Source organism: Malus sylvestris, chromosome 5 (genome assembly GCF_916048215.2).
Source record: "Malus sylvestris chromosome 5, drMalSylv7.2, whole genome shotgun sequence".
NCBI classification, from domain to species: Eukaryota; Viridiplantae; Streptophyta; class Magnoliopsida; order Rosales; family Rosaceae; genus Malus; species Malus sylvestris.
This window is the reverse complement of record NC_062264.1, coordinates 23604984-23631749: the sequence shown is the minus strand read 5'-3', so window position 1 is coordinate 23631749 and position 26766 is coordinate 23604984. Positions and strand designations below refer to the sequence as shown.

General features: G+C 35.4%; 1 protein-coding gene and 1 pseudogene across 1 annotated transcript; both read left to right on the top strand.

Annotated features, from left to right (window-relative positions):
- Positions 1 to 991: 991 nt before the first annotated feature.
- Positions 992 to 1144, top strand: LOC126624851 (U2 spliceosomal RNA; annotated as a pseudogene).
- Positions 1145 to 10171: 9027 nt separating this feature from the next.
- On the top strand, positions 10172 to 13822 carry LOC126621224 (amino acid permease 3-like). The gene is made up of 8 exons (XM_050289625.1): positions 10172 to 10297; positions 10398 to 10530; positions 10800 to 11033; positions 11111 to 11204; positions 11313 to 11527; positions 11929 to 12086; positions 12350 to 12577; positions 13116 to 13822. The coding sequence occupies exons 1-8, from the start codon at positions 10241 to 10243 to the stop codon at positions 13539 to 13541; spliced, it is 1545 nt and encodes a 514-aa protein (XP_050145582.1). The 5' UTR covers positions 10172 to 10240; the 3' UTR covers positions 13542 to 13822.
- Positions 13823 to 26766: the final 12944 nt, after the last annotated feature.

Genomic DNA, 26766 nt, shown 5'->3' with positions numbered 1-26766 from the left:
TGTGATTCATTTCTTTATTAATTTAGACATGAGTGAGGGATGTAACCACGTCTCAATGTAAAATTCCCCTCAATGTGATTCATTTCTTTATTAATTTAGAAATGGTTACCCCCCGTTCAATGTGTTCAATTTAGACATGGTTACCCCCCCTCATTTTAATCATATTGGAGAGCATGATTTAAATATAGTCATGAAGAAATGACTATGCATTTTAGGAGAATTTAGACATAGTCATGAAGAAATGAATTACAAAAAGATAGGATATGCGAGATTAGAAATGCAACACGTGAGGGATTTGCAAATGACTGCTTAAAATGAGTCATTAACAAATTTCTTTTACATATCTTTGTAATGTTCATGTGATACATTTCTAATTCCTCCTATTTAACTTTGTGAGACAGATTTCTTCTTCATTTGCCTAAAATGCATGCCTTGTAGTTTGGGAGTCTCTCACCCAAACATACATGTAGTATTGGGTGCGGTAACTATTTGTAATAACTTTTTATAGTGGAAACTCAACTTCCTTTAATATCCAAGCATATATGCTCCAGATTCATGAAGAAAACTAAGGTTTCAACCCCAAAATTAATTGGCAATAAGAGTTATAACACAACTCCTAATAAACTTTGTGAGGAATTTCTTAATTAACTCTTCGATTTGAAACTTTTCTTACATCCATGCAGTAAGATGAGGAAAAAAGAACTTTGCTTCTAGTAGTTACCGTTTAGCTTATTTTCTATCTTTATAATATAAATAATGTTATTTAAAAAAAAAAAAAAAGGGGTTGCAGAAGTTATATAATAGAAAGATGAGAACTTTTTATCTCACCCACACCGCAACAATTCAAAACCCTTTTGACTGACTGTCCCACATCGGCTGTGCATAGAATTGAGCAAGCAAACAATCCTATAAAAGGTAGTTTGCATCCCACATCGGCTGTGCACTGGAAGTGAGCAAGCAAACTGCTCTATAAAACCCACATTCCAAGGCACTCTTTTCTCGGTCTTTTGGCTAAGATCTGATGTGGTATCTGTTATTGATAGTTTAATATTTTCAGTATTATAAGTATTTTTGAAGTATTTCGTGGTATTATCGGTAATATCGCGATATTATCGATATATCGCGATATTATCGATAATATCGCGATATTTTAACGAAAACTTCTTGGATACCTATTAAAATATCGGTAAAGCAAAAATCCGATAATATTGGCGAAATATCGTCGATATTATCGATATTTAAAACCTTGGAATTGATTAACCAATCAGAAGGAATGTTTAATCTCCAGGTGGCCCAAAATGAGAGGGAAGAGGATGAGGAGTGTAGAATTAGAGATGACGAAGCAAGAATGGGCAGAGCCTCACATTCCCATCGAGTCATCCAAGTTATGGGTCAGATCTGTAGGCATGGCCATTTTGGAAACCTTGATAGAAGCAGACAACGATGAGGTATAGAACTCTTGGACGATTATTTTGTCCGTAATAGTGCATTCCCTGATACGTACTTTAGATGTCATTTTAGAATGGAAGGACATTTGTTCAACAAAATCATGATTGCTGTTTGCAACCATGATTCTTACTTTTTGCAAAAGAATGATGCTTTTGGTGCTATGGGTCTTCTTCCCGAGCAAAAAATTATTGCTACCTTGCGGATACTTGCATATGGAGCATCTATAGACCAAGTGGATGAGACAGCAAGGATCGGGAAATCAACCATTCTTGAGTCCCTTATGAGATTTTGCGGAGCAATTGAATCTATCTATACCACAAAGTACCCGGAGACCTACTGACATAGACTTGTAAAGTCTTTTGAAGAAGGGCAAGATGCAAGGTTTTCCTGGAATGATTGGAAGCATCGACTGTATGCACTGGACCTGGAAAAACTGTCCAAGTGCATGACAAGGCGCTTATGGGGACAGAAAATGAGCAAAAAGTATCATTTTGGAGGCGGTGGCATCTTTTGATACATGGATTTGGCACGTGTTTTTTGGGGTTCCGGGAGCTCAAAATGACCTCAATGTCCTTGTCCAATCCCTAATGTTCAACGGTGTCCTGCAAGAAAAGGCACCAAAAGTCACATACTGGGTCAATAGACAAAAGTACGACGGATCATACTACCTAGCATACAACATTTACCCAAGGTGGTTATCGTTTGTCAAAACAGTGCCACGCCCGCAAAGTGCAAAGGAAAAACACTTTGCAAGCTGTCAAAAGGGGTGCTAAAAGGATGTGGAGCGTTGTTTTAGTATCCTTCAATCTTGATGGGCGATTGTCAGGGGTGCTACCATAATGTTTGATGTAGAGTCACTTCGATCCATCATGATGACGTGCATAATTCTTCACAACATGATTGTGGAAGATGAGTACGATTATGATGATGTTGATGAATATGAGCCAGACACGATGAACAATTTCAAAACATAAATATATTGTGCTCATGACGCCACCGAAGAACTCATGCAACACGAGTCATTAGAAATGGATGAACGTTACAATGAAAGGCTCATTCAATGATATACTGCACTTCAAAGGCCATATATCAAAGGCCATATATGCATAATGCTTGACAAATTAACTTGATAGAGCACCAGTAGGAATCGAAACAAACTCAAGATACTTAAGTTCATTTAGTCTGTTTGTTTTTATTTGGTGTGTTTATTTAATTTTATTTGGTGTATTTTTTTCAGTTCATTTAGTGAGTTTTTTTTTATTATTTGGTATGTTTATGTAATTTTATTTGGTGTGGTTATGTCATTTGAATAAAGATTCTCTTAGTATAAATAAATTACCAAATTAAATAAATTTACTCTCACTTTAAATAAAATACTAAATTCAATAAATTGGAAACAACATAAAGTACTCTATTCAATAAATAATAAATTACAACCCAAAGTGATTGGAAAATTATGGGCTCCGATTACAAAAAGTACTCTATTCATCACCACTTAACCAATTTGTGGTGCTAGGATGATCTTCTCTTGTCATGCTAGGACCATCTCCTCTTGGTCTCACTTCTCTTGCACACCTCATTCGCACCACGTCCGCTTTCTCCGACTTCCAAAAATATTTAGAATTTGGAGACTTCTCTTTTAAAGGTGTGTTCATAATGTCACGATCTCGTTGAGCCATTCTTTCTTCTCTAACATGTTCCCTTTCTTGCCTAAGTAGCTCTCTTTCTCTCTCATTAGCTTGAAATGCTCTCTCAACAGTTGCAGCTTTTGCCTCCTATCTAGCCTTATCAGCCTTAAATTTCACTATTTCCCTTGCCAAAGTCAATTCATCTTGGCAAGCAAGTTCTTCCATATACTTTGCATAATCATTCTTGGAAGCATTCCATTTTCTCTTTGAAGCCTTCTTACCTTGAGGCCTAATTGGATAACAGGTCGACCTTGACGCTTGTTCAGGGGGGGCGTTTCGGGCACCTCTTCTGCGTCATCTTCATGAACATGCAAGGCATGATCGGGTGTAGAGTGTAAATAGGTGCTGTTCATGAAAACTTCTAGACCGACAGACACAACTCTGAATTTAGGACAATCTTTGACAATATTCCAACATTCTCACCAGTTAAATGATTTGTTTTTGCTTTTGGTTTTCGCATTATACCAAGCTTATGCTTGAAATTCCTACACAATGCGGGAGAAGAAATAATTATAATAAAAATAGGTAACAAATAAATAATACAAACAAATAATTATAATGAAAGTAGGTAACAAATAAATAATACAAACAAATAATTATAATCAAAGTAGCTAACAAATAAATAATACAAACAAATAATTATAATGTAAATTGCGTATAGTACAAACAAATAATTAATATATTGTTACCTGATCCGCTAAATTTTCCCCACCTCGAAGATTACTACTAGCTTGTGCCAAGGCGTATCTCCACATACTAAACGATTAACTAAGTAATTTCCAACGACTGGACATCGATTCTTTGGTTAATTTCCCACGACTGGACATCGATTCTTTGGTTCTTTTCCCACCAATTTTCTCAAGAAAATTTGTATGAATAAGACTCCACATTTCTCGCAATTGCATCTCATTACCCGTAATCAGATCATGAGTAACTTCAACCCAACTATTACACAACACAACATCTTCAATAAACGTCCAATTCGCACCTGCATCAGTAATCATTTCGTTGGAAAAAAATTGGATTGAAACTTTGAGATAAAGATGGTTGAAAGTAGTTGAGAAAATATGAAATTGTGATGTATGGTAGAAGATAATGAGAAGGTATTTATAGAAAAGTAAAATCAATTATTTTTTTTAATTTTTCAAATTATTTTTTTTGGATTTTATTTAATTTTTTTACAGTTTTTTAATTTTTTATTCACCTAATTAATCTCTACCGTTGGATTTAAAAAAAAATTTGAATTCCAACACACCAGATTGTGCCATGTGGCACAATAGTAAGATTTCTGATTTTTAAACTATTTTTTCTTTTTTTCTTTTTAATTTATAAAGGCGAATAACGTGGACTGTTGATCTCAGATCCAACGGCTTATAATAAATAAGGTTTTTTTTTTTTTTTTACCGTTGGAAATCCAATGGACGTGGGAAAGCCACGCGACCTCCCCAACAGTAACATTTCCGAGTGTGCCGCGGGCCCCAGGCTTGAAATTATGTCGGATGACGCGCGCCCATGCGCCTGATGCAAAAAATATAAAAAAAACGTGGCTGACGTCGTCCTGACATTAACCCACGTCACATCCCCTTCGGGCACTCGTGCCGAGCCTGTCCCTCGAGCTCGCTCGCTAGCACACGCTGGGCTTTATCACTCAGACTCTTTGGCCCTGTTCCTGCTCCTGTCCCTCACGCTGGAGCACACGGTGGAAGTGCTCTCATATGAGAGTTTAAATTGTATACCATTAGCAGTACTCCCACATTTCATTGGTCCTAGAACATTGAACGTGTTCTTCAAAATACTTAATTTCTGCACAAAATTTATAAGCATGCAACAATATTAGAAAATGAGCTCAATCTTCAAAGAGCACTTCCAGTGTTGGAAGGCCCCCCAGGGCAATTGCTTATTAAATCGCCTCCAATGAATAGTAACTACCTTTAATGAACAATAATTGCATTTTGCATCTCGACCCCTAAACTGAATAGCCATGGCAATAGACAATAAAATATTAGTATTTTTCATTTTATAAAATAATAAAAAATAATTTTATTTGTAATTTTATATATGATTTTTAATCGGTCGTGTTGCGCCACGTGTTATTAAATAAGAAATTACAACCCAAAGTATTTGAGAAAATATAAAATTGTGGTGTAAGGTGGAAGATAATGATAAGATATTTATAGAAAAATTAAATCATTTTTTTTTAAATTTTCTTTTTTTTTTATTAATTTTTAAATTTTTTATTATTAATTTTATAATGTGACTGACGTTATCCTAACGTCAACCTTGCATCAGCGTCCTCATGCGCTCGGGCCTGCGATTCGCGCCTCCCCTCTCACACGCCCCCTCCCCTTCAGCCCAATCGCCTGCATGGGCTAGAGCAAAGAAGGGAAGCAATTGGATTGAAAAGGTCTCCGGTCCACCGGGCTATCTTTAATGTTGGACTTGCTCTAAGTAGATTTCTCTTTGAATTACGTAATTCAACTCACAAACCGCAACCACCACATTTTTAATCAATAATTATGATCAGTGAGATATTAATGTACAGATCAGCGAGATAGTAATGGTACCTTAGTCCCACATGCAAACATGATCCAAACATGATTGCAAACCCATTTTTGAGACATGCTTATGAAAGGATGTGACATGAATTGCCTTTGTTAACGGGTCTACTATCATATGAGTGCTTAGATGCTCAATATCGATCACTCCTTTTTTCTAATTTCATCTTGAACCTTCAAGTTTTTTATATCCATGAGTCTTTATTTTTAGCAAAAAAAAAAAAAAAAAAAAAAAAAAACAGTTTGAAGTGTTGTCACAATAAATCCTTAACGTTTATTAATGTTGTTTACCACTTTCATTTCACTTATGAAATTCTTCAACCAAACACTTTGCTTCATATGGTCTAAGCAGCCTACATACTCAAACTCCATAGTGGACACTACCCTTGTAGTTTGTTTATTTCTCCTCCATAAAATCGCACCACCAGCAAGAATAAAAATATATCCACTTGTGGACATTCTGTCATCAATACAACCTTCCAAACCTACACATGCACAACACATTACTTCCAATTTTCAACTCGATGAAAATAGTTTTGATTTTGTTCAATATCTCACACTCTCTTTCCTGCATTCAAGCGAGCTAAGCCAAGATTTGATTGAAACCTTCCTAGCACACTAAGAGCAAGTTCCAAATCAGGTCTTATACGTACATGTGCATAACTACACTTCCAACTAATGAAGCATGAGGCTTGTCCTTCATTAATTACTTCATCATAGTCAGTCACATAACATTGAGACAAGGAGAATTTATCACCTTTTGCAATAGGAACATCACCTCCACTACAGTTTTTCATGTTGAACCTTTTAAGAGCTCTATCAATATAGTTCTTTTGTGTCAAATCTAGCGTCTCTTCTCTCTGTTTCTGACTATTTCAATTTCTAAAACATAATGTGACTCACCCAAATCTTTTAATATAAAAGCATAACCATTAGACAACTTTAACATGACTTGACCAACAAACTCAACATTAACTCGATTTCCATTTCCATAGACAAAAGTTACTTTTGTCCTTCTGGCTTTGAAATCATTTTCTTTATCAACTAGTCTTAAAAGTTAAAACCAATAATCTTTTTTCGTTTTTTTGGGACAAAACCAATAATCTTTCTTATGGAATGAAAACACTTTTTAAAATTGATCTTATTAATCTTGCGGTTAGGTCTAGTGGGGGCACCTTCATTCTTAGTGGCTACAACATTATTATTAGCAGTTTTAATTGAACCTTAACGAAAACCTGATTTTGGACCACCTGATTTTTCTTTGTAGTTGCCATTCAGTTTTTCAATATTCATGACTGTTAAACATAAGACTTAGTGTATTGAAACATGTAATAAGAACCAAAATGATTTGAGAATTCATAAGGTCGGTGACATAGAATGAGCAACTTTATTGCTTTTGTCACACAAAATTATAGATTCAGTCACAAAATTATAGATTCATAAGGTCGGTGACATAGAATCAGCACCTTTCATTCAATGCAATTGCATGTTAACAAATGAGATTGCAGAAGAAGAACTAGATTCGATTAAACCAAGTCTTAAACTACATCTACTATCATAAAACCCTAACCAGTAATTACATTATATTTATTATAGTCTGCAAAACTTACTTGCAGATGAAGATATCACGTCTTCTCTTCACTTGGTACCTCACAGTTCTCTACTCTCAATAGGACAAGCACATGATAGAACCACTTATCTCTAAAAAGGAGACCTATCTATACACGTAAAAGTGATAACTGCTCTTCCTATTATGGCTTCAGTTATGATCAGTTAATTAAAGTTAGTAAACCGAGTAATTCAAATATTTAAGTTCTTTAATTTTCTTTACTTTTGATTTACACGTGTTAATTAACCATATTAAATCGAAATATTAATATAACTCTATACACTTGTTATACTATACACCAACAGTTGTTTCATTGTGTGAGACACATTGTGGGTAGGGAAGGTGGTAGATTATGTGCTATTGAGGAGGGTTCTAGATGCTGTTGATTGTGGATGGGGAGTCACAAAGCATGATATATAGCATATTTAGGTGTTAGTCGTTGACTCAAGGGAGACTCCACTTATGTAAATCCACGTGAAGCATTATTATATTGGAAGATAAATATTTTCTCAATATTACAAGAATTAGACAGTGGTGTCCAATAGTCGAAAAGTTAGAAGTTGACACTTGACAAGCATGTTGGATACCACTTCCAGTTCCTTATGCAATAAGAGTATCTCCGGCGTGCTTCAAATAGAGAGATTTTTTTTAATGTGATCGGAACATGAGATGGTACATTATGTATCAATATATAAATGATGAAATATGTATGTTAAAATTAATAACTTAAAAAATACAATTTTTCATCACTTATATAAAAATATATGATATATCATTCGTATTCTGATCACAATGAAAATTTTCTTCTTCAAATGCCTTGGCATCATCCTAAAATAATCACCAATGGGAAGGCAATTGGGGCAATGGCACAAGCCCTTTGGGACTGCCCTAGCAACTTCTGCCAGGACTTGCGCCCGCTTGCACAGGAATCAACCGAGTGTTGCCGCCCCCCACGTGGCGCAATCAAGAACATCCAACAGGAATAATTTTAAAAGTCAACGGCCAGTATTTATTCTAACAGTAAAATATTCAGCCCAAAAAATAGAGAAAACCCCAGCCACATCTTCGCCCCAGTTTGGGGTTGAGGTGATTTTAAAAAAAGCTCCTATGAAAAAAAGCTGGGAGTGTTTTTGGTGTTTGGTAAACTTAAAAAAAAGGGCTTATTTTGGAAGCTGCTGTGAGAATAAGCTGAAATCAAAGGAAAAAGCTGAAGCTGCAATTTGTAGCTTTGAAAAACTGGCTTTTTTTCAAAGCACACAGAACTACAGTGCTCCTTTAATGAAAAGATCCACTATCAGACTGCTTTTTTTTTCAAAAGCACTTTTACAAAAAAGTTTACCAAACACTCTGCTGATTTATTTCACAGCCGCTTATTCTCACAGCACAACCGCTTATTCTCACAGCAGCTTTTTTTCAAAGCACAGCAATACCAAACCAGCCCTTCCTCTCCTACCCCACCCTATCAGCCGCATCCCCGCTCACCCCAACCTCCACCTCCCACCAAAACCTGATTGCCAAATCCAGATTGACTCGCTTCCATTTCGACGGGCTACCCCGACCCAAGCTTCCCGGCCAGCCACATCCCTTCCCTCTGTCTCTGTGAACGGACGACCAACCCTCCTTTTGCCTCTTCGATTCTAGCCGCGATTGGATTTTTTTTTTTTTTTTAAATTAATTTCAACCGTGCGTATTTTCATGGGGTTTTCAATTCATTTAATCCACATGGCACCAAAATATTTGAATATGTTAGGTCCACGTGTGTGTCACATAGGCAATCAACAACAACTAAGTGTGTCACATATGCATATTAACAGAAATTTTGACGGAATGAACATATTAACTTATAATATTAATATTTATAAACGACATTGATTAATTTTCTAATTTATTGACCATTTTGATGGAATGAAACATTTCTTATAAAAGCCCAAATATGTATATTTGTGAATAGTCCCTTTGTCTTATCATTGCCCTTCACAAACGAATAACTTGCACAAAAACAATTATTATTTAAAGTGATCGATAAGGGCAATTACCCTGCCATTGTGTTACCTTGCCCTCCTAAAATAGGTAAACTCTTGCTCTAAAGTGGAATTGAAATTTTAACAACCATCACTTGCCCCCAAAAAAAAAAAAAAATCCAATAATAAATTGATCCTAAATAATTAGATATCTGCATGAAACTTCATAAATCTTATGATATATTATATATGGCGTGTATTTGTTTTAACAGATATTCTTCTGATATTTATTAGTTATATCTTGCTATGATGTCATATGAGGACGTTAGAGCACATAATTATGTTTTCAGGAAGTTAGAGCACATAATTAATTAAGTTTATATGGTCTAAAACCAAATCATCCACAAAAGACCTGAATTTTCACGCAACTGTGGTACATATTAATTAAGGTACTTTTAACTGTTACTCAACTAATGCTAGTATTTCCAAAGTCCAAAGGAAAAGGATCCGGCAAGGATCCTTTTTCTAGGGATCATAGGAATTTCGTAATCTTACATGTTTATCGTATATCGTATGGTCAGTTTTTGTTAGATACTATTTATATTTAATTTTAAATTTTAAATTTTAAAATAATTTCTAACCGCACGATATACGATGAACGGGTGAGATCACGAGATTCCTAGATCCCTAGCAGAAGTATCCGACGAGGATCCTTTTCCAAGTCCAAGCACCATGTACTTAGTTTTTCAACTTTGATTTGATTCAATGTGGACAAAGAACTTTGCAATAAGCAGTACTGGAGCTAGGGTGTGTCCGTGTTACATGATTCTTATATATGTACTGTTCCTGTTTGTAATGAAGTCATTTCATCACCTATAAAAACCCACTTCAGGTATTATAATATCTATCACCTTCCCTTTTTACTTCTCTCTTTATCTCTCTATCTCTCTCTCTGATTTACTGAACAGCATTTCTGCCATGAAGCCAGTGTTGCCAAGAAGTAGAACTCTTCCCAGCAGAATCCACCATGGAGCTGTGAGAGAGTCACTCAGTTTTTTATTTCATAATTATTCCTCAGAATATAGTCTTTCTCTTTTCTCGGTGTATTATTCAACCATTTTCTTTCAATATTCAGGTGGAAGAGAGGCATGACATCAGGCACTATCTGCAAGTGGAAGTCCAACCCAAAGTTAGTGAGTCCAAAGCCATAAACCCTCAGTCCAACTATTCCACATGCTTTGACGATGATGGTCGCTTGAAGAGAACAGGTTGCTACACAAATTTTTTATTGACGTGCTTACCATTTTCTTTGGACTGTAGAGTAATTGTATTGTGATGTGTTGATAATAATATATTATTATCTTTAAATCCTTGTTTAATTTTTCAACTTAAAGTAACCCAACTATTAAACTTAATCATGAACTTAAAAACCATGTAATTCAAAACCCCTATTAATAATATATTCAAGTAATTGAACCTTATACACTATATAGTTTAATAATCACATGGTGGTGGTGGTGGTGGTGCATGCATGCAGGAACATTTTGGACTTCAGCATCACATATAATAACAGCGGTTATAGGATCTGGAGTCCTTTCCTTAGCATGGGCAATAGCACAGCTTGGTTGGGTTGCAGGACCAACTGTCCTCCTGCTCTTTGCCTTTGTCAATCTCTATACCTCCAATCTCCTAGCAATGTGTTACCGGACCGGCAACCCCATCACCGGACAGAGAAACTATACCTACATGGATGCTGTCAAGGCCAACTTAGGTAAGGGATAGTCTTTTTTTATCTTTACCATGGAATTTTCTGGTTTTAGTTATGATGATTGTAATTTGGAGTGGCAGGAGGAAGGAAGGTCATGATGTGTGGGTTGGTGCAGTACTTGAATTTATTTGGTGTAGCAATTGGGTACACAATTGCATCATCTGTCAGCATGATGTGAGTTTATTATTTACCTGAGTAGAGATTAAATTCATGTTTTTTTTTTTTTTTTGGTAATCTGTTTTGATTTTATGGTAAAATTTATGCATATGATTTGTGAATTAGGGCAATAAAGAGATCAAATTGTTACCATAGAAGTGGAGGGAGAGATCCATGCCACATGTCAAGCAATGGGTATATGATAACATTTGGTATCATAGAGGTGATATTTTCTCAAATCCCAGATTTTAATCAAGTGTGGTGGCTCTCAATAGTAGCAGCAATTATGTCATTTACTTATTCTTCTGTTGGCCTTGGACTTGGCATTGACAAAGTTGCAGGTAAAACTAACAGTAATATTTACCATTATATATCAGGAAAATTAATGAAAAGTGCTTGAAAACTTAGAGTTTTAATGATAAGGACAAAATAAAGGGTAAAATGAATAGTACCAGGTTTGACTTTTTAATATAAAAATGTGATTTTTCGTTAAAGTGAACGTACCGTAAGCTTTTCGTTAAAACTCCCTTATATATACACAACGTAAGGAAACACACAAATTAGTATTAGAGGGACACTAAATTGACCACAATCTACTTTTATTGACGTAATGAGTGTTCCTCGAGTTTTATTTTGATTAAATATTGTAATCAGTTTTGTTTGTGTGCATTTTTTAATGATATGTATATAATTTGGCATGTGCCTTTATAAACAGTGGCGTTTTCTGATGTCTTTTTGTTAGGAAATGGGAGCTTTAAAGGGAGCCTATTGGGTATTAGCATAGGGACCGTAACTAAGAGTGGAACAGTGACTTCTACACAAAAGATATGGAGAAGTATGCAAGCTCTTGGAGCTATTGCCTTTGCTTACTCTTATTCTTTGGTCCTCATTGAAATTCAGGTACACCAGAATTCCATCATATACTAATTAAAGAGCATCTCATTAAAATAACCACACAAAAAAATTTCACACGGAAACGATTTTTGCACGCTGATCATTTTTCTCTTATGCACCCTTAATATAATCCAAGGCTAGAAGTAAATATATATATGTTCATAGAGAGAAAATAAGTATGCGGAAACCACCTCTCTTTTTGCAAACATGTCAAATTTTGATTTGAAACATCTTAATGTTAATTCTAGCAAACTTGATGTATTGTGCAGGATACAATAAGATCTCCACCCGTAGAACATAAGACAATGAAGAAGGCAACTGTATTCAGCATAGCTATCACCACAGTGTTCTATCTACTTTGTGGATGCTTTGGGTATGCAGCCTTTGGTGACTTGGCCCCAGGAAACCTCTTGACTGGCTTTGGATTTTACAACCCCTACTGGCTACTAGACATTGCCAATGTTGCAATTGTTGTCCACCTTGTTGGTGCATTTCAGGTAATTCGCCCTCTCAGTCAGCTACTTTGTTGTGATCAAAATTATCTTATACATGTCTTACAACTCAAGTTGAATATTTTATAACTTTTCTGCAATCATTTTGAGTTGAAAGCCCATAAATATCCCTATTTGGAATATCCACGTGTTTTTTTTTAAATAGTTTCTAGTTACAATAAAATGGTAACAAACTCTTGGTCTAGCCTAAATCCGAACCATCCACCCTTTCCATTAAAGTTAACAAATATTAAGATATTTGTTCTTGACTAAAAATAAGGGTATTCCAGTCATTTTAATCCGAGAATGAGTAAGTTAAAAGGATTTATTTCAAGTATCAATGTATCACTCAACTCCTATATAACTAGATAATTACTTGTTAATTAAGCAAAGGTAACTCATTTAGTGACAAATAAAAAAGATTTTGCACTTATGCCAAATTGTTATTTGCACGGACGAATGACCAAGTATTTTTTCATTTTATGCAATCACCAAATTTTTTGTCTAGAGCAAAACTTCTAATTAAGCTTGTAAATCACTGCAGGTCTTTTGTCAACCATTATTTGCATTTGTAGAAAAATGGAGCGCAAAGAGGTGGCCAAACAGCGACTTTGTGACAGCAGAGTATGAGATACCGATCCCCTTCTACGGCGTCTACCAACTCAACCTCTTCCGCTTGGTATGGAGGACAATATTCGTCATAATAACAACCCTCATATCCATGCTCCTGCCCTTCTTCAACGACGTCGTTGGAATACTTGGAGCCTTTGGATTTTGGCCACTCACAGTTTACTTCCCAGTCGAGATGTACATTGCTCAGGAGAAGATTCGGAAGTGGAGCAGCAAATGGGTTGGACTTCAGATGCTCAGTGTAAGTTGTCTTTTCGTCTCCATAGCTGCTGCTGTTGGCTCTGTGGCTGGTGTGGTTCTTGATCTCCAGACTTATAAGCCCTTTAAAACTAGTTACTGACGACTGAAGAGAATCATGAACTGATGGTCTGCATATTAGGAATTTGATGATAAAAAGTAAATGTTTTTGTGATTGCTAGATATCTATGAGTTCCCATAAGGAATAAGATGTTCTCTTTTATTGTGTATGTAAATCTTATTTATGCCCATGAATGCATGCCCAGAAGTTTGGCTGCACGAGAAGAAAGAACTTGTAATTCACCATAACATTGCTACGTGGTGTTACGAAACTCAGAAATGCGAAACTAAGTGATCAATGGGCTTACAGTTAGAGCATCAAAATCTTTAAACCCATTATGCTAGATTTGCATCCATCAATCCGAAAGAGCTCCCTGCCTATGTGTAACAATTTATGAATAATATACCAGAAAATATAGACTTCTTGTTCACTTGCATTATAACACATTGACTAAAAACCATGTGGAACCCAAAAAGATATATTTTGTAGTTTAATAAAGCACAAACTTATGCATAAACCTCAATATTTCATTGAACCTAATCCCTCACATATTGTCATCTATTCCTTTCAAGTCCTCAATTTTTTCTCCTTAAAAAGGATTGTGCTTTTGCTTCTAGTGGTCAGCCTCATAGGTGAAGGACTTATCTGCACTGAGGACACTACCCAATGTTTTAAAAGGTTCACCTTAGGGCACACCTATACGCCCTGTGAGGCTGGGCTTGAGAGTTGCCGCCTCTGTTTTGAGGGAGTGGGTGGAAGGCGTCACCGGAGCTGCCTCAGGGGATTTTTTTTTTTTTTTTTATTTACTCCCAAACCCAATTTTGGGTAGGGTTTTAATTGCCTCATACCTCTTTGCACTATCATCTCTCTACCTTTTTTTTTTCTTCTGATTTTTATTTTTTTTATATAATGGATGTGTGTGCTGTCTGTGTACATTGTTATATGTGTACTCATTATGCTTTTCATCCTCTATTTTATATATATAATATAATATATGTATATATATGTGTGTGCTCAAGGTGATTATTGATTAATAATCTTTTTTTTAATGTAATATATGTGTACGTTAAGTGTATATATTAAAAAATTTAGGTCCCGTGAGGCTTCGCCTCATGCCTAGGCTGGGCTATCCCTCGGACGCTTCGTCCACGACTCACGCTTTTAATACATAGACACTACCATGACGATATTTCAAACTAATAACAGAGTATTATGGAAGTGAATATATTAAAACACATAATATTACGTTATTTGATTTATGATATTGCTAAAATGGAATCTTATTGTTTGTAAGTCTCTCTCGCCATCGTGGCAACTGGAAACTGTCAACCGAATGCACAAATGGCCACTGCAAAGCAAACATTTAAGTCCTTCCTGAATAGCAACATGAAAAGACTCATTCCCAACATGTTGTACTTGGACTTGGCATTGGCAAAGTTGCAAGAAGAATCAATAATCTTAGATCAAATTTTAAAATTAAATTTGTAAATTAAATGATGTGTCACCAATAAGAAACAAGGAAGTTAATCGACATTTTGGTAATAATCCAATCATCTACAACCACATCATTTGATTTATAAATTTGGTTTAAAAAAGTTGCTCTCCCTAAATAGTAAGGCGTGTTCCAAACAATAAGTCTATAGGATTGGCATGAGCGGAGAGGGAGTTTAGCAAATACGCTAGGAAGGTAAAGCCAGTAAGATTTCTGCATATTGAAAACCTGCATTTTGAGCAATATGAGTAGATTATTTAGATATAATTCAACTACTAGCACTAGCTGCAGATCCAGTTTAAGCAGAATTCCAGACATAGTAAATGAAGAACAAAAATTAGAATTTCAAACAGATGACAGTGTTAACTTTGGAGATTGGAATATCCCCAAGGTTTTTAGTAAAAATATTTACAAAAAGAAATGGTCAATAGCCTTTTTTAGAAGTGAACACCATGTTAAAACAGTTAAAAAAGCTTATGCTCTTAGTAAAGAACATGAAACTTATCAATTATTCACACCAAAACAAATCAGAACTCATAGAAAAGATGGTTACAATTACATTCACATAGGTCTAGTCCAAATAGCAGTCAAGCCCTTAACAAGAAGAGGCCTCAATACCTCTATTTTGTTATGTCTCCGAGATACAAGATTCACTGACTTCAGTGAAAATATTCATGATCGAAGTCAAGTCTTTACAATGGTCCAATTCATTTTGATTGTTTCTCAGATCTCACAATAAGTCTTTCAGATCCCCACATGCTGAAAGCACTCACATTAAACATAAAAGCTTTAGGGTATCAAGTCCTTGAAGGTGTTCAACCATTACCTTTAATTTTCAGAGTCTTTTACAAAGTCACAGGAATAAATATGAATTTCCAAGCCTTAGTCAAAAGTCCTAGAGACCATACACTCCTAATCCAAATTAATCAAGAAAATGCCAACATTAAAATACCCAGGACCATTAGGTGGTTAGATATCAGTCTACCTTCAGATTGATGCTTGATTTATGAAAGCAAACCAGTTAGTATCCAAAATAGTTTAGACAACATAGAACAATATTTTGACGGAACAGTTAAAATCAACTTTGATCGTCCAGCTAGAAAATTTAGTGTCCACTTACACGAGTTAGCCCAATCAAACAAATCTTTATAACCAAGTAGGAATTCTTTTTCTGGATCCATTTCAGCCGAAATGGTGGGTCGAGATCAAGATTTAATCAATTCCTTAGTCAATAGAAAATTAAAAGCAGTAGAAACTAGGTTAATATTCACCCAACAAGAATTAATTAATGACTTGATCAACATAAAATTAAAATAGTTAGAAACAGCCTCTCAGGTGACTCATCTAAGATATCAGCCCAATACTCATAACCAAGGAGAACAAACCTCTCTAACAGAATCTGACTTCGAGGCAAGTCAAATCAACCACCAATTATTAGTCTTAAATAAACCATTCAAACCCTGATGGAAGAAACTCAATGCTGACATCGAAGCAACAGAAAATATTCCCAAAAGGAATATTTTTCGAAATAAATATACAAAAGAACAAAAATTGGACATTTACAATAAATTGACCAATTTCATGAAAAAGCACAGATTTGAAGTATTTTTCTTCGATTTCGTTGAAAAATATTCCGAGTCTGAAAAGAAATTAGAAGTCATCACCAAAGAAAATTGGGTTAAAGAAGACAAAAGCATAGTCTCTTCTAGTTACCCTCCACAAGAAACAATTTTAATTACAACTGCAAAAACACAAGTACCAGCCACTCCTTTCAACCTTCCAAAAGAAGATGCAGGAGTCAAGCCAGTCATCGAACAAAACAATTTCACAAACCAAAGTCTACACACCATAGGAAAACAGTTAGACAAAATTTAAACCAAAATAGATAGACTTTCTCACCCAAAACCAACAATTAGGGAAAAACCCTTAGTCAACTTCTCAAAGTCTTCCTTTAGCACAATAGCTTTAAAAACAATTTCCACAAGTCAAAAAATAGATCAAATGTTACAAGAATTAAAACAAGAAAAAATAGTCAATGTTTAACAACATCCAGATGAATCTCAATCAGAAACAATTTCTACAATATGGGATTCAGAAGGCTAATGTGAAACAAACTCCATCATAAAAGTAGAAAAAGCTTTACAAAAATTTGAATTAAAACGAATCCCAAACAAAAAGAGTCAACCCAACAACTCTTACCAGAAATTGGTATCCAAGGCCAACACCTACAGATATTCAATTTGAGAAAAGAAACATCCAAAAACAATTCTCAGTCTCAGCTGATAAACTCTATTAATGGAACATAGATGGATTATATTACCAATCATAACCTCAGTTAAACCCAAGTTGTCAACCTTTTAGTCACTGGATTTATAGAAATGCTCCATTCCTGGTGGGAAAAACATCTCACTGAACAATCAAGAAATGAAATTAAAAATGCAGTCAAAAGAGACGAAGATGGAACACCCATCTTTGATGAGCATATAGGGTGAGGAGTCCTAGATGCAATCAACACATTACTTTTCACCATTAAAGAACATTTCATAGGGACATCCAGTAATGTCACCTCCAGAATTCATGACCAACTTAGTGACTTAAGATGTCCAACCTTAAGTGATTTCGGATGGTACAAAGATGTTTTCATGTCTAGAGTCATTCTTAGAGAGGATAGTAATCAACCATTTTGGAAAGAAAAATTCATTAACAGATTACCAAATCTATTTGCCCATAAAATTAGAAATGTTTAGTTAATGAAGAAAGTATCATACCATATCATACCCTTATTTATGGAAATATTATTAATATTATCCAGAAAGAAGAATTGAAAATGTGTATTGATATGAAAATTACAAAACAAGTCAACAAAAACAAGTCAATAGCCAAATACAAATTAAGAACATTTTGTGAACAATACAGATTACCTCTTATTGCTCCATCCAACAAAAAGAAAAAATCAAAAGCCTATAATAGGTACCCAAATAAGTACTCAAGTAGGAGACATCCCAAATATAACAAATTCAAAAATAAGAATTTTGAAACAAATAAATTTTACGAGAAACCCAAGTCCAGCAAGTGGAAGAGGAAACCCTCAGGAAAATTCCACTCCAAAAACCAAGAACAAAAAGGAAATTGATACAAGTGTGGCAAATTTGGTCATTATGCAAACAAATGCAAAGTCAAGAAAACAATCAACCAATTGAAAAATCTCTGAAGAAGAGAAAACTTAGCTAATCCAAGTCTTAGAATTAAGAGATACAGACCATAGTCAATCCGAAGATGATTTAGGTTCTAATTCGTCTTCTTCCAGTAATTCCTCAAGTAGTCTTTCATCCCCCGACATTAAAATAGTATGCACTGACACTTGTTGTAAAAATATTTTAGTACTCAATAAATAAGAAGAACAAGAAGAACTTCTTATCGAGTTAATCAGCAAAGTAGATGACCCTGAATTAAAGTCATTTTATTTAAAGAAACTTAAGAAGTTAGTCTTCCCAAAAGAAGTCAGTACTAGTTAACCCCAAGTGGCTCCAAAAATCTGTCTTAACATAACCCTGGAAAGGTTTAATAAGGCTAAGAAAGAAATTACGATCAAAGATCTACAAAGAGAAGTCAACAAAATTAAGGAAGAAATTAAATCCTTAAAATCAGAAAGCATAGAAATTCGCTCACATCTCAGTAGTATCCAAACACAAGCACTCCTTGACAATAATGATGAAGAACACAATAGTTCTTCCTCCGACCAAGAGTCAGAATCCAAATCCATAGAAAATCCAACAGAAAACCTAGTTTTAGGATTACTACAAAAAATTAGGATCTAGAAATGGTATTCTAAAATAAAAATAATAATTGAAGACTTCCAATTAGAAACAATTACCTTAATTGACTCAGGTGCAGACTTGAATTGTATTCAAGAAGGTTTAATTCCCACTAAGTATTTCCACAAATCAACAGAAATTCTTAGTGCAGCAAACTAGTCACCAATGCAATTAAAATATGAAATCCTAAAAGCTCATGTTTGTCAAAACAATGTTTGTTTTAAAACTCCATTTGTTTTGATCAAAAAACATTTCCGACCCAGTCATTTTAGGTCTCCCCTTCATAGCTTTCCTATATCCCTTTAAGGTACACCATAATCGTATAACCACCAGAATGTTGTGAAAAAAAATCACATTTGAGTTCTGTACGAAAACAGATCTAAAAAAATTAAGACAATTACAAAAAGATAGCATCTCAAAAACCATCAATCTAGTTACCAAAAAATCACAACAAATTAATTTCTTAAAAGAAGAAATTAATTACAAAAGAATTGAAGAACAATTAACAAACAAATCTTTGTTACAAAGCATTGACAACTTTCAAAAGAAACTTGTGAATGAAATTTGTTCGGATATTCCCAACGCCTTTTGGCACAGAAAACAACACATTGTTAAACTTCCTTACAATAAGGAGTTTAATGAAAAGAAAATTCCAACAAAAGCCATACCAATCCAAATGAGTCAAGAAGTTATGGAATTCTGCAAAACAGAAATCCAAGAACTTCTCAATATAGGAATCATTAGGAAAATTAAATCACCATGGTCTTGTCTTGCTTTCTACGTCCAAAAGAACGTTGAGTTAGAAAGAGGAACACCTAGGTTAGTCATTAATTACAAGCCTCTTAATGAAGTCTTGGAATGGATAAGGTATCCAATTGCTAACAAAAGAGATTTAATTAAGAGAGTTAGTCAAGTTGTAATCTTCTCAAAATTCGATATGAAGTCTAGATTTTGGCATATTCAAATTCATGGGGATGATAAATACAAAACAACATTTTTCACTCCTTTTGATCATTATAAATTGAATGTAATATCATTCGGTCTTAAGAATGCACCCAGTGAGTTTCAGAATATCATGAACGAAATATTTAATCAATACAGTCATTTCTCAATTGTTTATATTGACGATGTTCTCATATATTCCAAATTAATAAATGAGCATTGGAAACACTTAAACATGTTTGCTAGGATAATTACGTCAAATGAATTAGTTGTCTCAGTAACCAAAATTAAGTTATTCCAAAACAAAATTAGGTTTTTAGGATACAATATCCACTAGTCAACCATTCAACCAATAGATAGAGTAATTCAATTTGCAGATAAGTTTCGACATGAAATCACTGACAAAACCCAATTACAGAGATTTTTAGGATCTTTCAATTATGTTGCAGAATTTTATCCACACCTTAGACAACAATGCAAACCCTTGTTTGATCGTCTAAAAGAAAATCCTTCATCATGGTCCAATACTCATAATTTCATAGTCAAACGAATCAAATCACATGTTAAAAGTTTGCCCTGTCTTGGCATTCCAACTCCTAATTCCTTCAAAATTATTGAAACTGATGCCTTTGAAATTGGTTACAGGGGTATTCTCAAACAGTCAATTTCTTCTGAATCTCCTGAATAAATTGTTCGTTTCCATTTAGGAGTATGGAATCCAGCACAAAGTCATTATAGTACTATTAAGAAAGAAATATTATCTATAATATTATGTATTAGTAAATTTCAAGATGATTTATTAAATCAAAAGTTTTTAATCAGAGTCGATTGCAAATCTGCGAAACATGTTTTACAAAAAGATGTTCAAAACATTGCATCAAAACAGATTTTTGCATGATGGCAAGCTATATTAAGTATTTTTTTTTTTATTTTGAAATCGAATACATCAAGGGTAGTCAAAATTGCATCCCTGATTTCCTAACCAGAGAATTTCTGCAGGGCAAGAATGACAGCAAGAAGACCTGATCAAATGAGGCTTCCAGCCACTCTACCACCACCACCACCAGTCAAACAAGAATCAAGCTCAGATTCTTCTTCGGCCTTAGCCATTATCAACCATTTCACTCCCTTAGGTTCAACAATAGGAAACTTTAGGCCAAACTACCAATCACCTTGTCCCAATTATCAAACAACATTAGTCAGTCAATATGATCCTTATTCAACCCCAACATACCAATCATCATCATCCCAACCAGTCAATTATACCAAAACATCACCATATGTCAAGCCCCAGTGAATATCTTTTTAGTATCCATTTCAATCTCAATCAAGAACAAGCACAAGAAAAATTAGCCAAAACAGTCTTTCCACCCAATTTCCATTGTCATCCTATAGAACCACATAAAACACCGAAATATTATCAAGCCATTCTCAATGAAACAGAGTTCATTTCAATCAAATCTCTCTACAACAAAACCCATGAAAACAAAATTCTTTACCATTCTCTTTACATTGGTTGGTTCTTAATGGAATCAGATTGGGGAATTCCCTTTTACAAAACCAAACCTCTTCATACTCAATATGTCCACATTCCAATAACTAGTACAATTACTTTGATTACACTGATGCATGGACTAACATCTTTCTCCATCAAATAGAAGATTTTAGTCATTCATGGTTCATTAATTTTGACAAGAGTTTCACATTGAATTTTCCTGCATAGTTCCCAAAATGGTGGTCAATTCACGGCCCAACAGCCAGTCTTCTACTAGAAGAACTTATGCAGGTCCTCTCTACCAGTTTCCAACAAAAATTTGACAAAAGCCGATTCAACTGCAGAATTACACTTCTCATAATATTCATAGCCAAGTACAAAGTCCCGTGGATCATAAAGTGGAATTATGAAGTCGAAACAAGTGAAGTCTACAGAGCCAGATCAGTCAAGTGGTGGGATAAATTCAATCATCAGAAGACCATCAGTCAGGTCCTCACCGAATTTCCCATTTGACACGCCCCGATCCCGATATTCCACAAACACCAGGATAGGCACGTGCTGGCCGATACCCGAGGGTGATGAAAGCCATTTATTGAATGCAAATGCTGAGAAAAAGGAATAAATAAGACTTATAAATTTAAATATAATGAATATGCATTTAAGGAACGTGTTCAGAGCATACATTTAAATAAGAATGGATCATACATCGAGAGGACTCGAAGATGCCGCTGCGGAAGTGCCTTGATGTCAGGATTGTATACCTCAATTCTAGTCCTGAAAGGGGCGCAAAATAAACATGAGTGGACCAAATTGATATAAATATAATAAAACAATTATCAACATACTAACCCCCAGGTTTTATGAAAACACATATATCATGATAAAAATAGGTTTTTCTGAAACCTAGCATGCCGTGCAATATCTTAAAACATATCTCGCATATATCGTAATCACTAATGAATGTCCAATATCCCTCCGAGCCTCATGCTTGCTCCCTGTCCCTATACCAATTCCCAGAGGAAAATCACCTTTAGGCCTTAGTCCAGCTCCCCGTCGTTGTGCCAATTTTCCAGAGGAAAACCATCTTCACGCCCTATGCCAGCACCGGACCCTTACTCAAGACGGAATCTATCCCTCGCCCCGTAGTGGAATAGGGACTACTAGGTAAGTACAAAATCATTGAACATACATATATTAGAAAAGCAACTACATAGTATAAAGTTATCCATCATCTATACTATAAAGAGGTGTTCGAAACATGTTCTAAATATTATATCGTCATCCATCAAATATCCTATAAAGAACATGGGTTATAGGAAAAATAGTAATAATTCAAATTAGCCTCAATAAGCATGTTATCTCATAAAACGTAATCATTAAATCATGATTTTCATGTATGCATTTCTTCTATTGAGAAATGCATTTTTAGAAGGGGTCCACTCACAGTACTTCGCCGTCGAGAAGCCACGCCACCTAGCGAAGAAGGAAATGCCACGTATAATTGCCCCTAAGCAAATAAAGGGTACAATTAATAAAACTCTATCCGAATGATTTAATTTGGGAAAACGGACGTCAGAAACAAATTCAGGACGTCGAATTACTCTAAAAGAGGTCTCGGATAAATTTCGTAAAAGTTAACACAAAGAATATTCTAGAGAATATTCCTTGACAGAATATTCTCTAAGGGAATATTTCCTAACGGAATATTCCACATAAAGGGTTTGGGCCGGCTAGGGTTTAGGGTTTTGGACTGGGGTTACAATGATTTAGGTTATGGGGATATACAGCTCAAGGCCTAGAAAGGGTTATGGGTTTAAAAGGTTTAATGGGTAACGGGCTTAAGGCCCTAATAGAAATGGCCCAAGGCCTTTAGGTTTTATAAAAAGAAAAATAAATAAATAAAAATAATTGGGTTGGGCTTGGGTAATCCGGCCCAAGGCCTAGACTTAAAAGGATGGGTAATTGGGCTAGGTCTCAGCCTAAATGGGTTTGGGTTTCAGGGAAAACAGTATGGTTGACCAGTTTTTGGCCGGTTTCTAGGTTGATATTCCAAGGCTCATAACTTCTTCGTTACTTATCCAAATCAAGTAATCCAAACATGAAAGCTGTATCACTCGACGAGATGAAGAGATTGATATCCTGCACACCGGACAAATCATCGTGGTTTAGCTGGAAAATGCCTCAAAAGGGGCCGTGCTAGCTGGAAAACTGGGTTTTTGGCCGAAGGTTTGGGCAATTTTCAAAGCTTCGTAACTTCTTCATTGCTTAACCAAATTGAGTGATTCAAAAGCCAAAATGTAGTTAGGAATGTAGAGAAGAGATTTATACCAAGTGGGGACTGGGTGGTGGCAGGAGTTGGCCGAAAATGGTCTAAAAGATGGCCAAATGACCACGGCCTGGAATTTCCATATTCCTAAAAAATGCCCCTTGAGTTGTTTTTCGTGGTAAAACCTTCACCAAATCCATTTTAATCACTAACCAAGTAATGTAGACTACGAGGAACGAAGATCAAAGGAGTCTCGAAGCTTACCTACGTTGGAAAATCCTCGAAAGTCACCGGAGTTCGTCGAGGGATTAAGCACCGTGACTACCACGGTGGAGCACTCCATTGGCTTAGGGTTTTCGAGATCACAGTCCAGGTGTGGTGGTGGTGGTTGATGTGTGTGTGTGTGTTCGACGGTGAGGAGGGAAAAGTGAGGTCGGGAGAGTGACGCATAGAGTTTCGGGGAGAAAGTTATAAAAATCAGATAAAGAAATGAAAAGGGAAGGGAATCGGGGGACAAATTAGGAGGTAAACCCCTTGGGCTCACAAATTAAGACCCAAAAACAAATTTTAAAAGAAAAAGATCTAGCCCAAAGAGAAATTTCACGAAAATACCCTCTTCTTTCCAATAAAATCAGGATAGGTTGTTACACCATTACTCCACTCCCAGTCATTCCGGCACAACCAACACAGCCATCACTTCCAGTCATCCCAGAACAATCATTATCGGACATTAGTCCATCTTCATCCCTCAAAGGAAAAATCAAGTCTACCAAATTGTCAGGCTCAAAGAAATAAAGCAACTCAGCTTGAAGATTTAACACAACAATTACTTGCAGAAGCAGCGATGCTCCATACTGAAGAAGAAGAAGCCACATACTCCGAATCTTCAGACACATCCTCACAGCAACCATCTAACTCAACAATCCAAAAGACACAGTCAGCTAAGTGGGCCGACTACCAAGATTCGCAAGACCCATTTGCTTAAAGCCATGTGAAAACGCCAGTCATCATGTCAAGTCACCATGTGAACACAATCATTAGCCATGTGAAAATTCAGCTTTCCTTCCAAGACACCATGTGAAGCATTTTGAAATTATTCTCATCAATGATTCTGAAAAAGCTTAGAGTCATTCAATCATTCATCCCGTGCTTCTACAGTAAAAACAATAATTATTCCAACAAATTTCAATGTTCATCAATAGTGAAAGCAAGTCATCATTCATCAAATAGTAAAAGCAAGTCTTCCAAGACATTTTCCAAGTCTATAAGAAGTGGATAACGGATAAGAAAGTTACAAGTTTGGAATTTCCACAATTTCTCAATCAAAAGTTTCTTTGAATTCACATTGTACCCAAAAAAAAATAAAAAATTGTAAACACTTTTAATTTTCAAATGTCAAGGATGCCTGCGTGCATCAATATCCTTTTCATCAATCATTTTCTTATTTGCTGACTCAATTGTCAATAAATCAATTGTAAATTCCAGTGCAAATTTTGCAATAAAACTTATTTTCAAATTATATCAGCATCATTATTTTAAATTCATTATTTTCATTATGAATATTTTCATAACAACTAATTTTGAATGACATAAAATTCTTACTCACAGTCAATTCATCGAATACCTCAAGTTCAAGGTAAACACCGATCAATCATTTGTTCAATTTATCGAATACCTCAAGTTCAAGGTAAACACTGATCAATCATTTGTTCAATTCTTCTTATTCATTTATAACAACTGGTTTCATGCCATATTTAATCATGGTTATCCCCCACATCAAATTACCAATAACTCAATTAATAGTTCATTCAACCCTAATCATGATTGCCCTTGGTTCAATTGCCCTCATCGTTATTTATATATATTGGTAGGACTACATATTGCAATGTGGTTGTGGAGCAAAAAATAATTCTGAATATGACATGTAGGCTTTTATTCCCTTTTGATGAGAATGTCCTCATTAAATTGGCGAATTCCGCATTCTTTCCACGCGTAATTCACCGCAATCGTTCCACGCGTAATTTAAACAACAAAGAAGACCTAAGTTGCTAATTAATAACTAATTTCTCTTTTATGTTTTCCTAATTGAAGACATATTTCTTTCTTGAAGGAAGCACAAGCAAATTCAATCAAGGATTCCCCAAAGTCTTAGAATATTATTAATAAACTTAATAATATCTTTAAGGATTATTCTAATGCATATCAAAGATAGTTTCCTATTGCATCTAACATATGACACACTCTGACCAATTGGATATCAATACATGGCATGGGATCCTCTACACATGTGGCTAGCCCTAGCTCCTATAAATACCCCCATCACTAGTTTATTCTCTAGTAAGTTGATTCTACATAATTCAAAGCTAAATCTCTCTTTGTCACTCGTTTAAGAGAAATTGACTTAGGCATTAGAGGTTCATGGCCAAACCTCCAACTTTATTGGGCGTGTGGCTTTGGTCATAACCAAAGATGTTTAATTTGTTTTGTGGGTACAATTTCATCAAATCTTAAGGGGGTAGAATTATGCTACCAAAAATTGGTGTATTCATTGAGAGCTTAATTCAAATCTCAAAGAAGCTCTCTTAATTCTTTTCAAATTTCTACCTCTTTGAACTTTTCTAAAGCACCCAATCTCCGAACTTTTAATTCCTTGATTCGTGTGCCCAAAAAGAAGGAAAACATGGTTGGAAATTTCAAAAACCATGACGAACAACACTTCCTAGGTGCCTGGCTTTCCACCCATTAACGGAAACCACAACGTAGCTCCAACATTAGTCTCATGCAGCCGCTTCTCGTGGATGAGCTCGGAGGCTGGGTGACCACTATCACCCGCGTCAGTAGTAGTTGCAACTATTACTGCAGTACCAAGACCAGGCCGAAGCCTCGCAGCCAATAACAGTAGCCCAAGCCATGCAACCAATAGCATTGGTCCAAACGGTGCAAAGCCCAGCACTAGCATAGCCATCATCCATTAGTGCATAAAACAATTATTGAGATAAACAAGAATTCGTCGCATAAATAAGAAATTCGCCGCCTAAAATTATAAACAACAAAAACTTCGTCGCCCTAAGTTGATCACGCAAGGCTCGTAAAGAAAGGTATTGCGAGACAAAAATATAACACTTCGTCGCACAAATAGTTATACGCAACGAAAAACTACGTCGTCGCTTCAAATTCATAGGGGCGAAGACAATTCATCACATATACTTGTGGGCGTGACAAAACTAAACTCGTCGCATGAACATTAGAGGGACAAA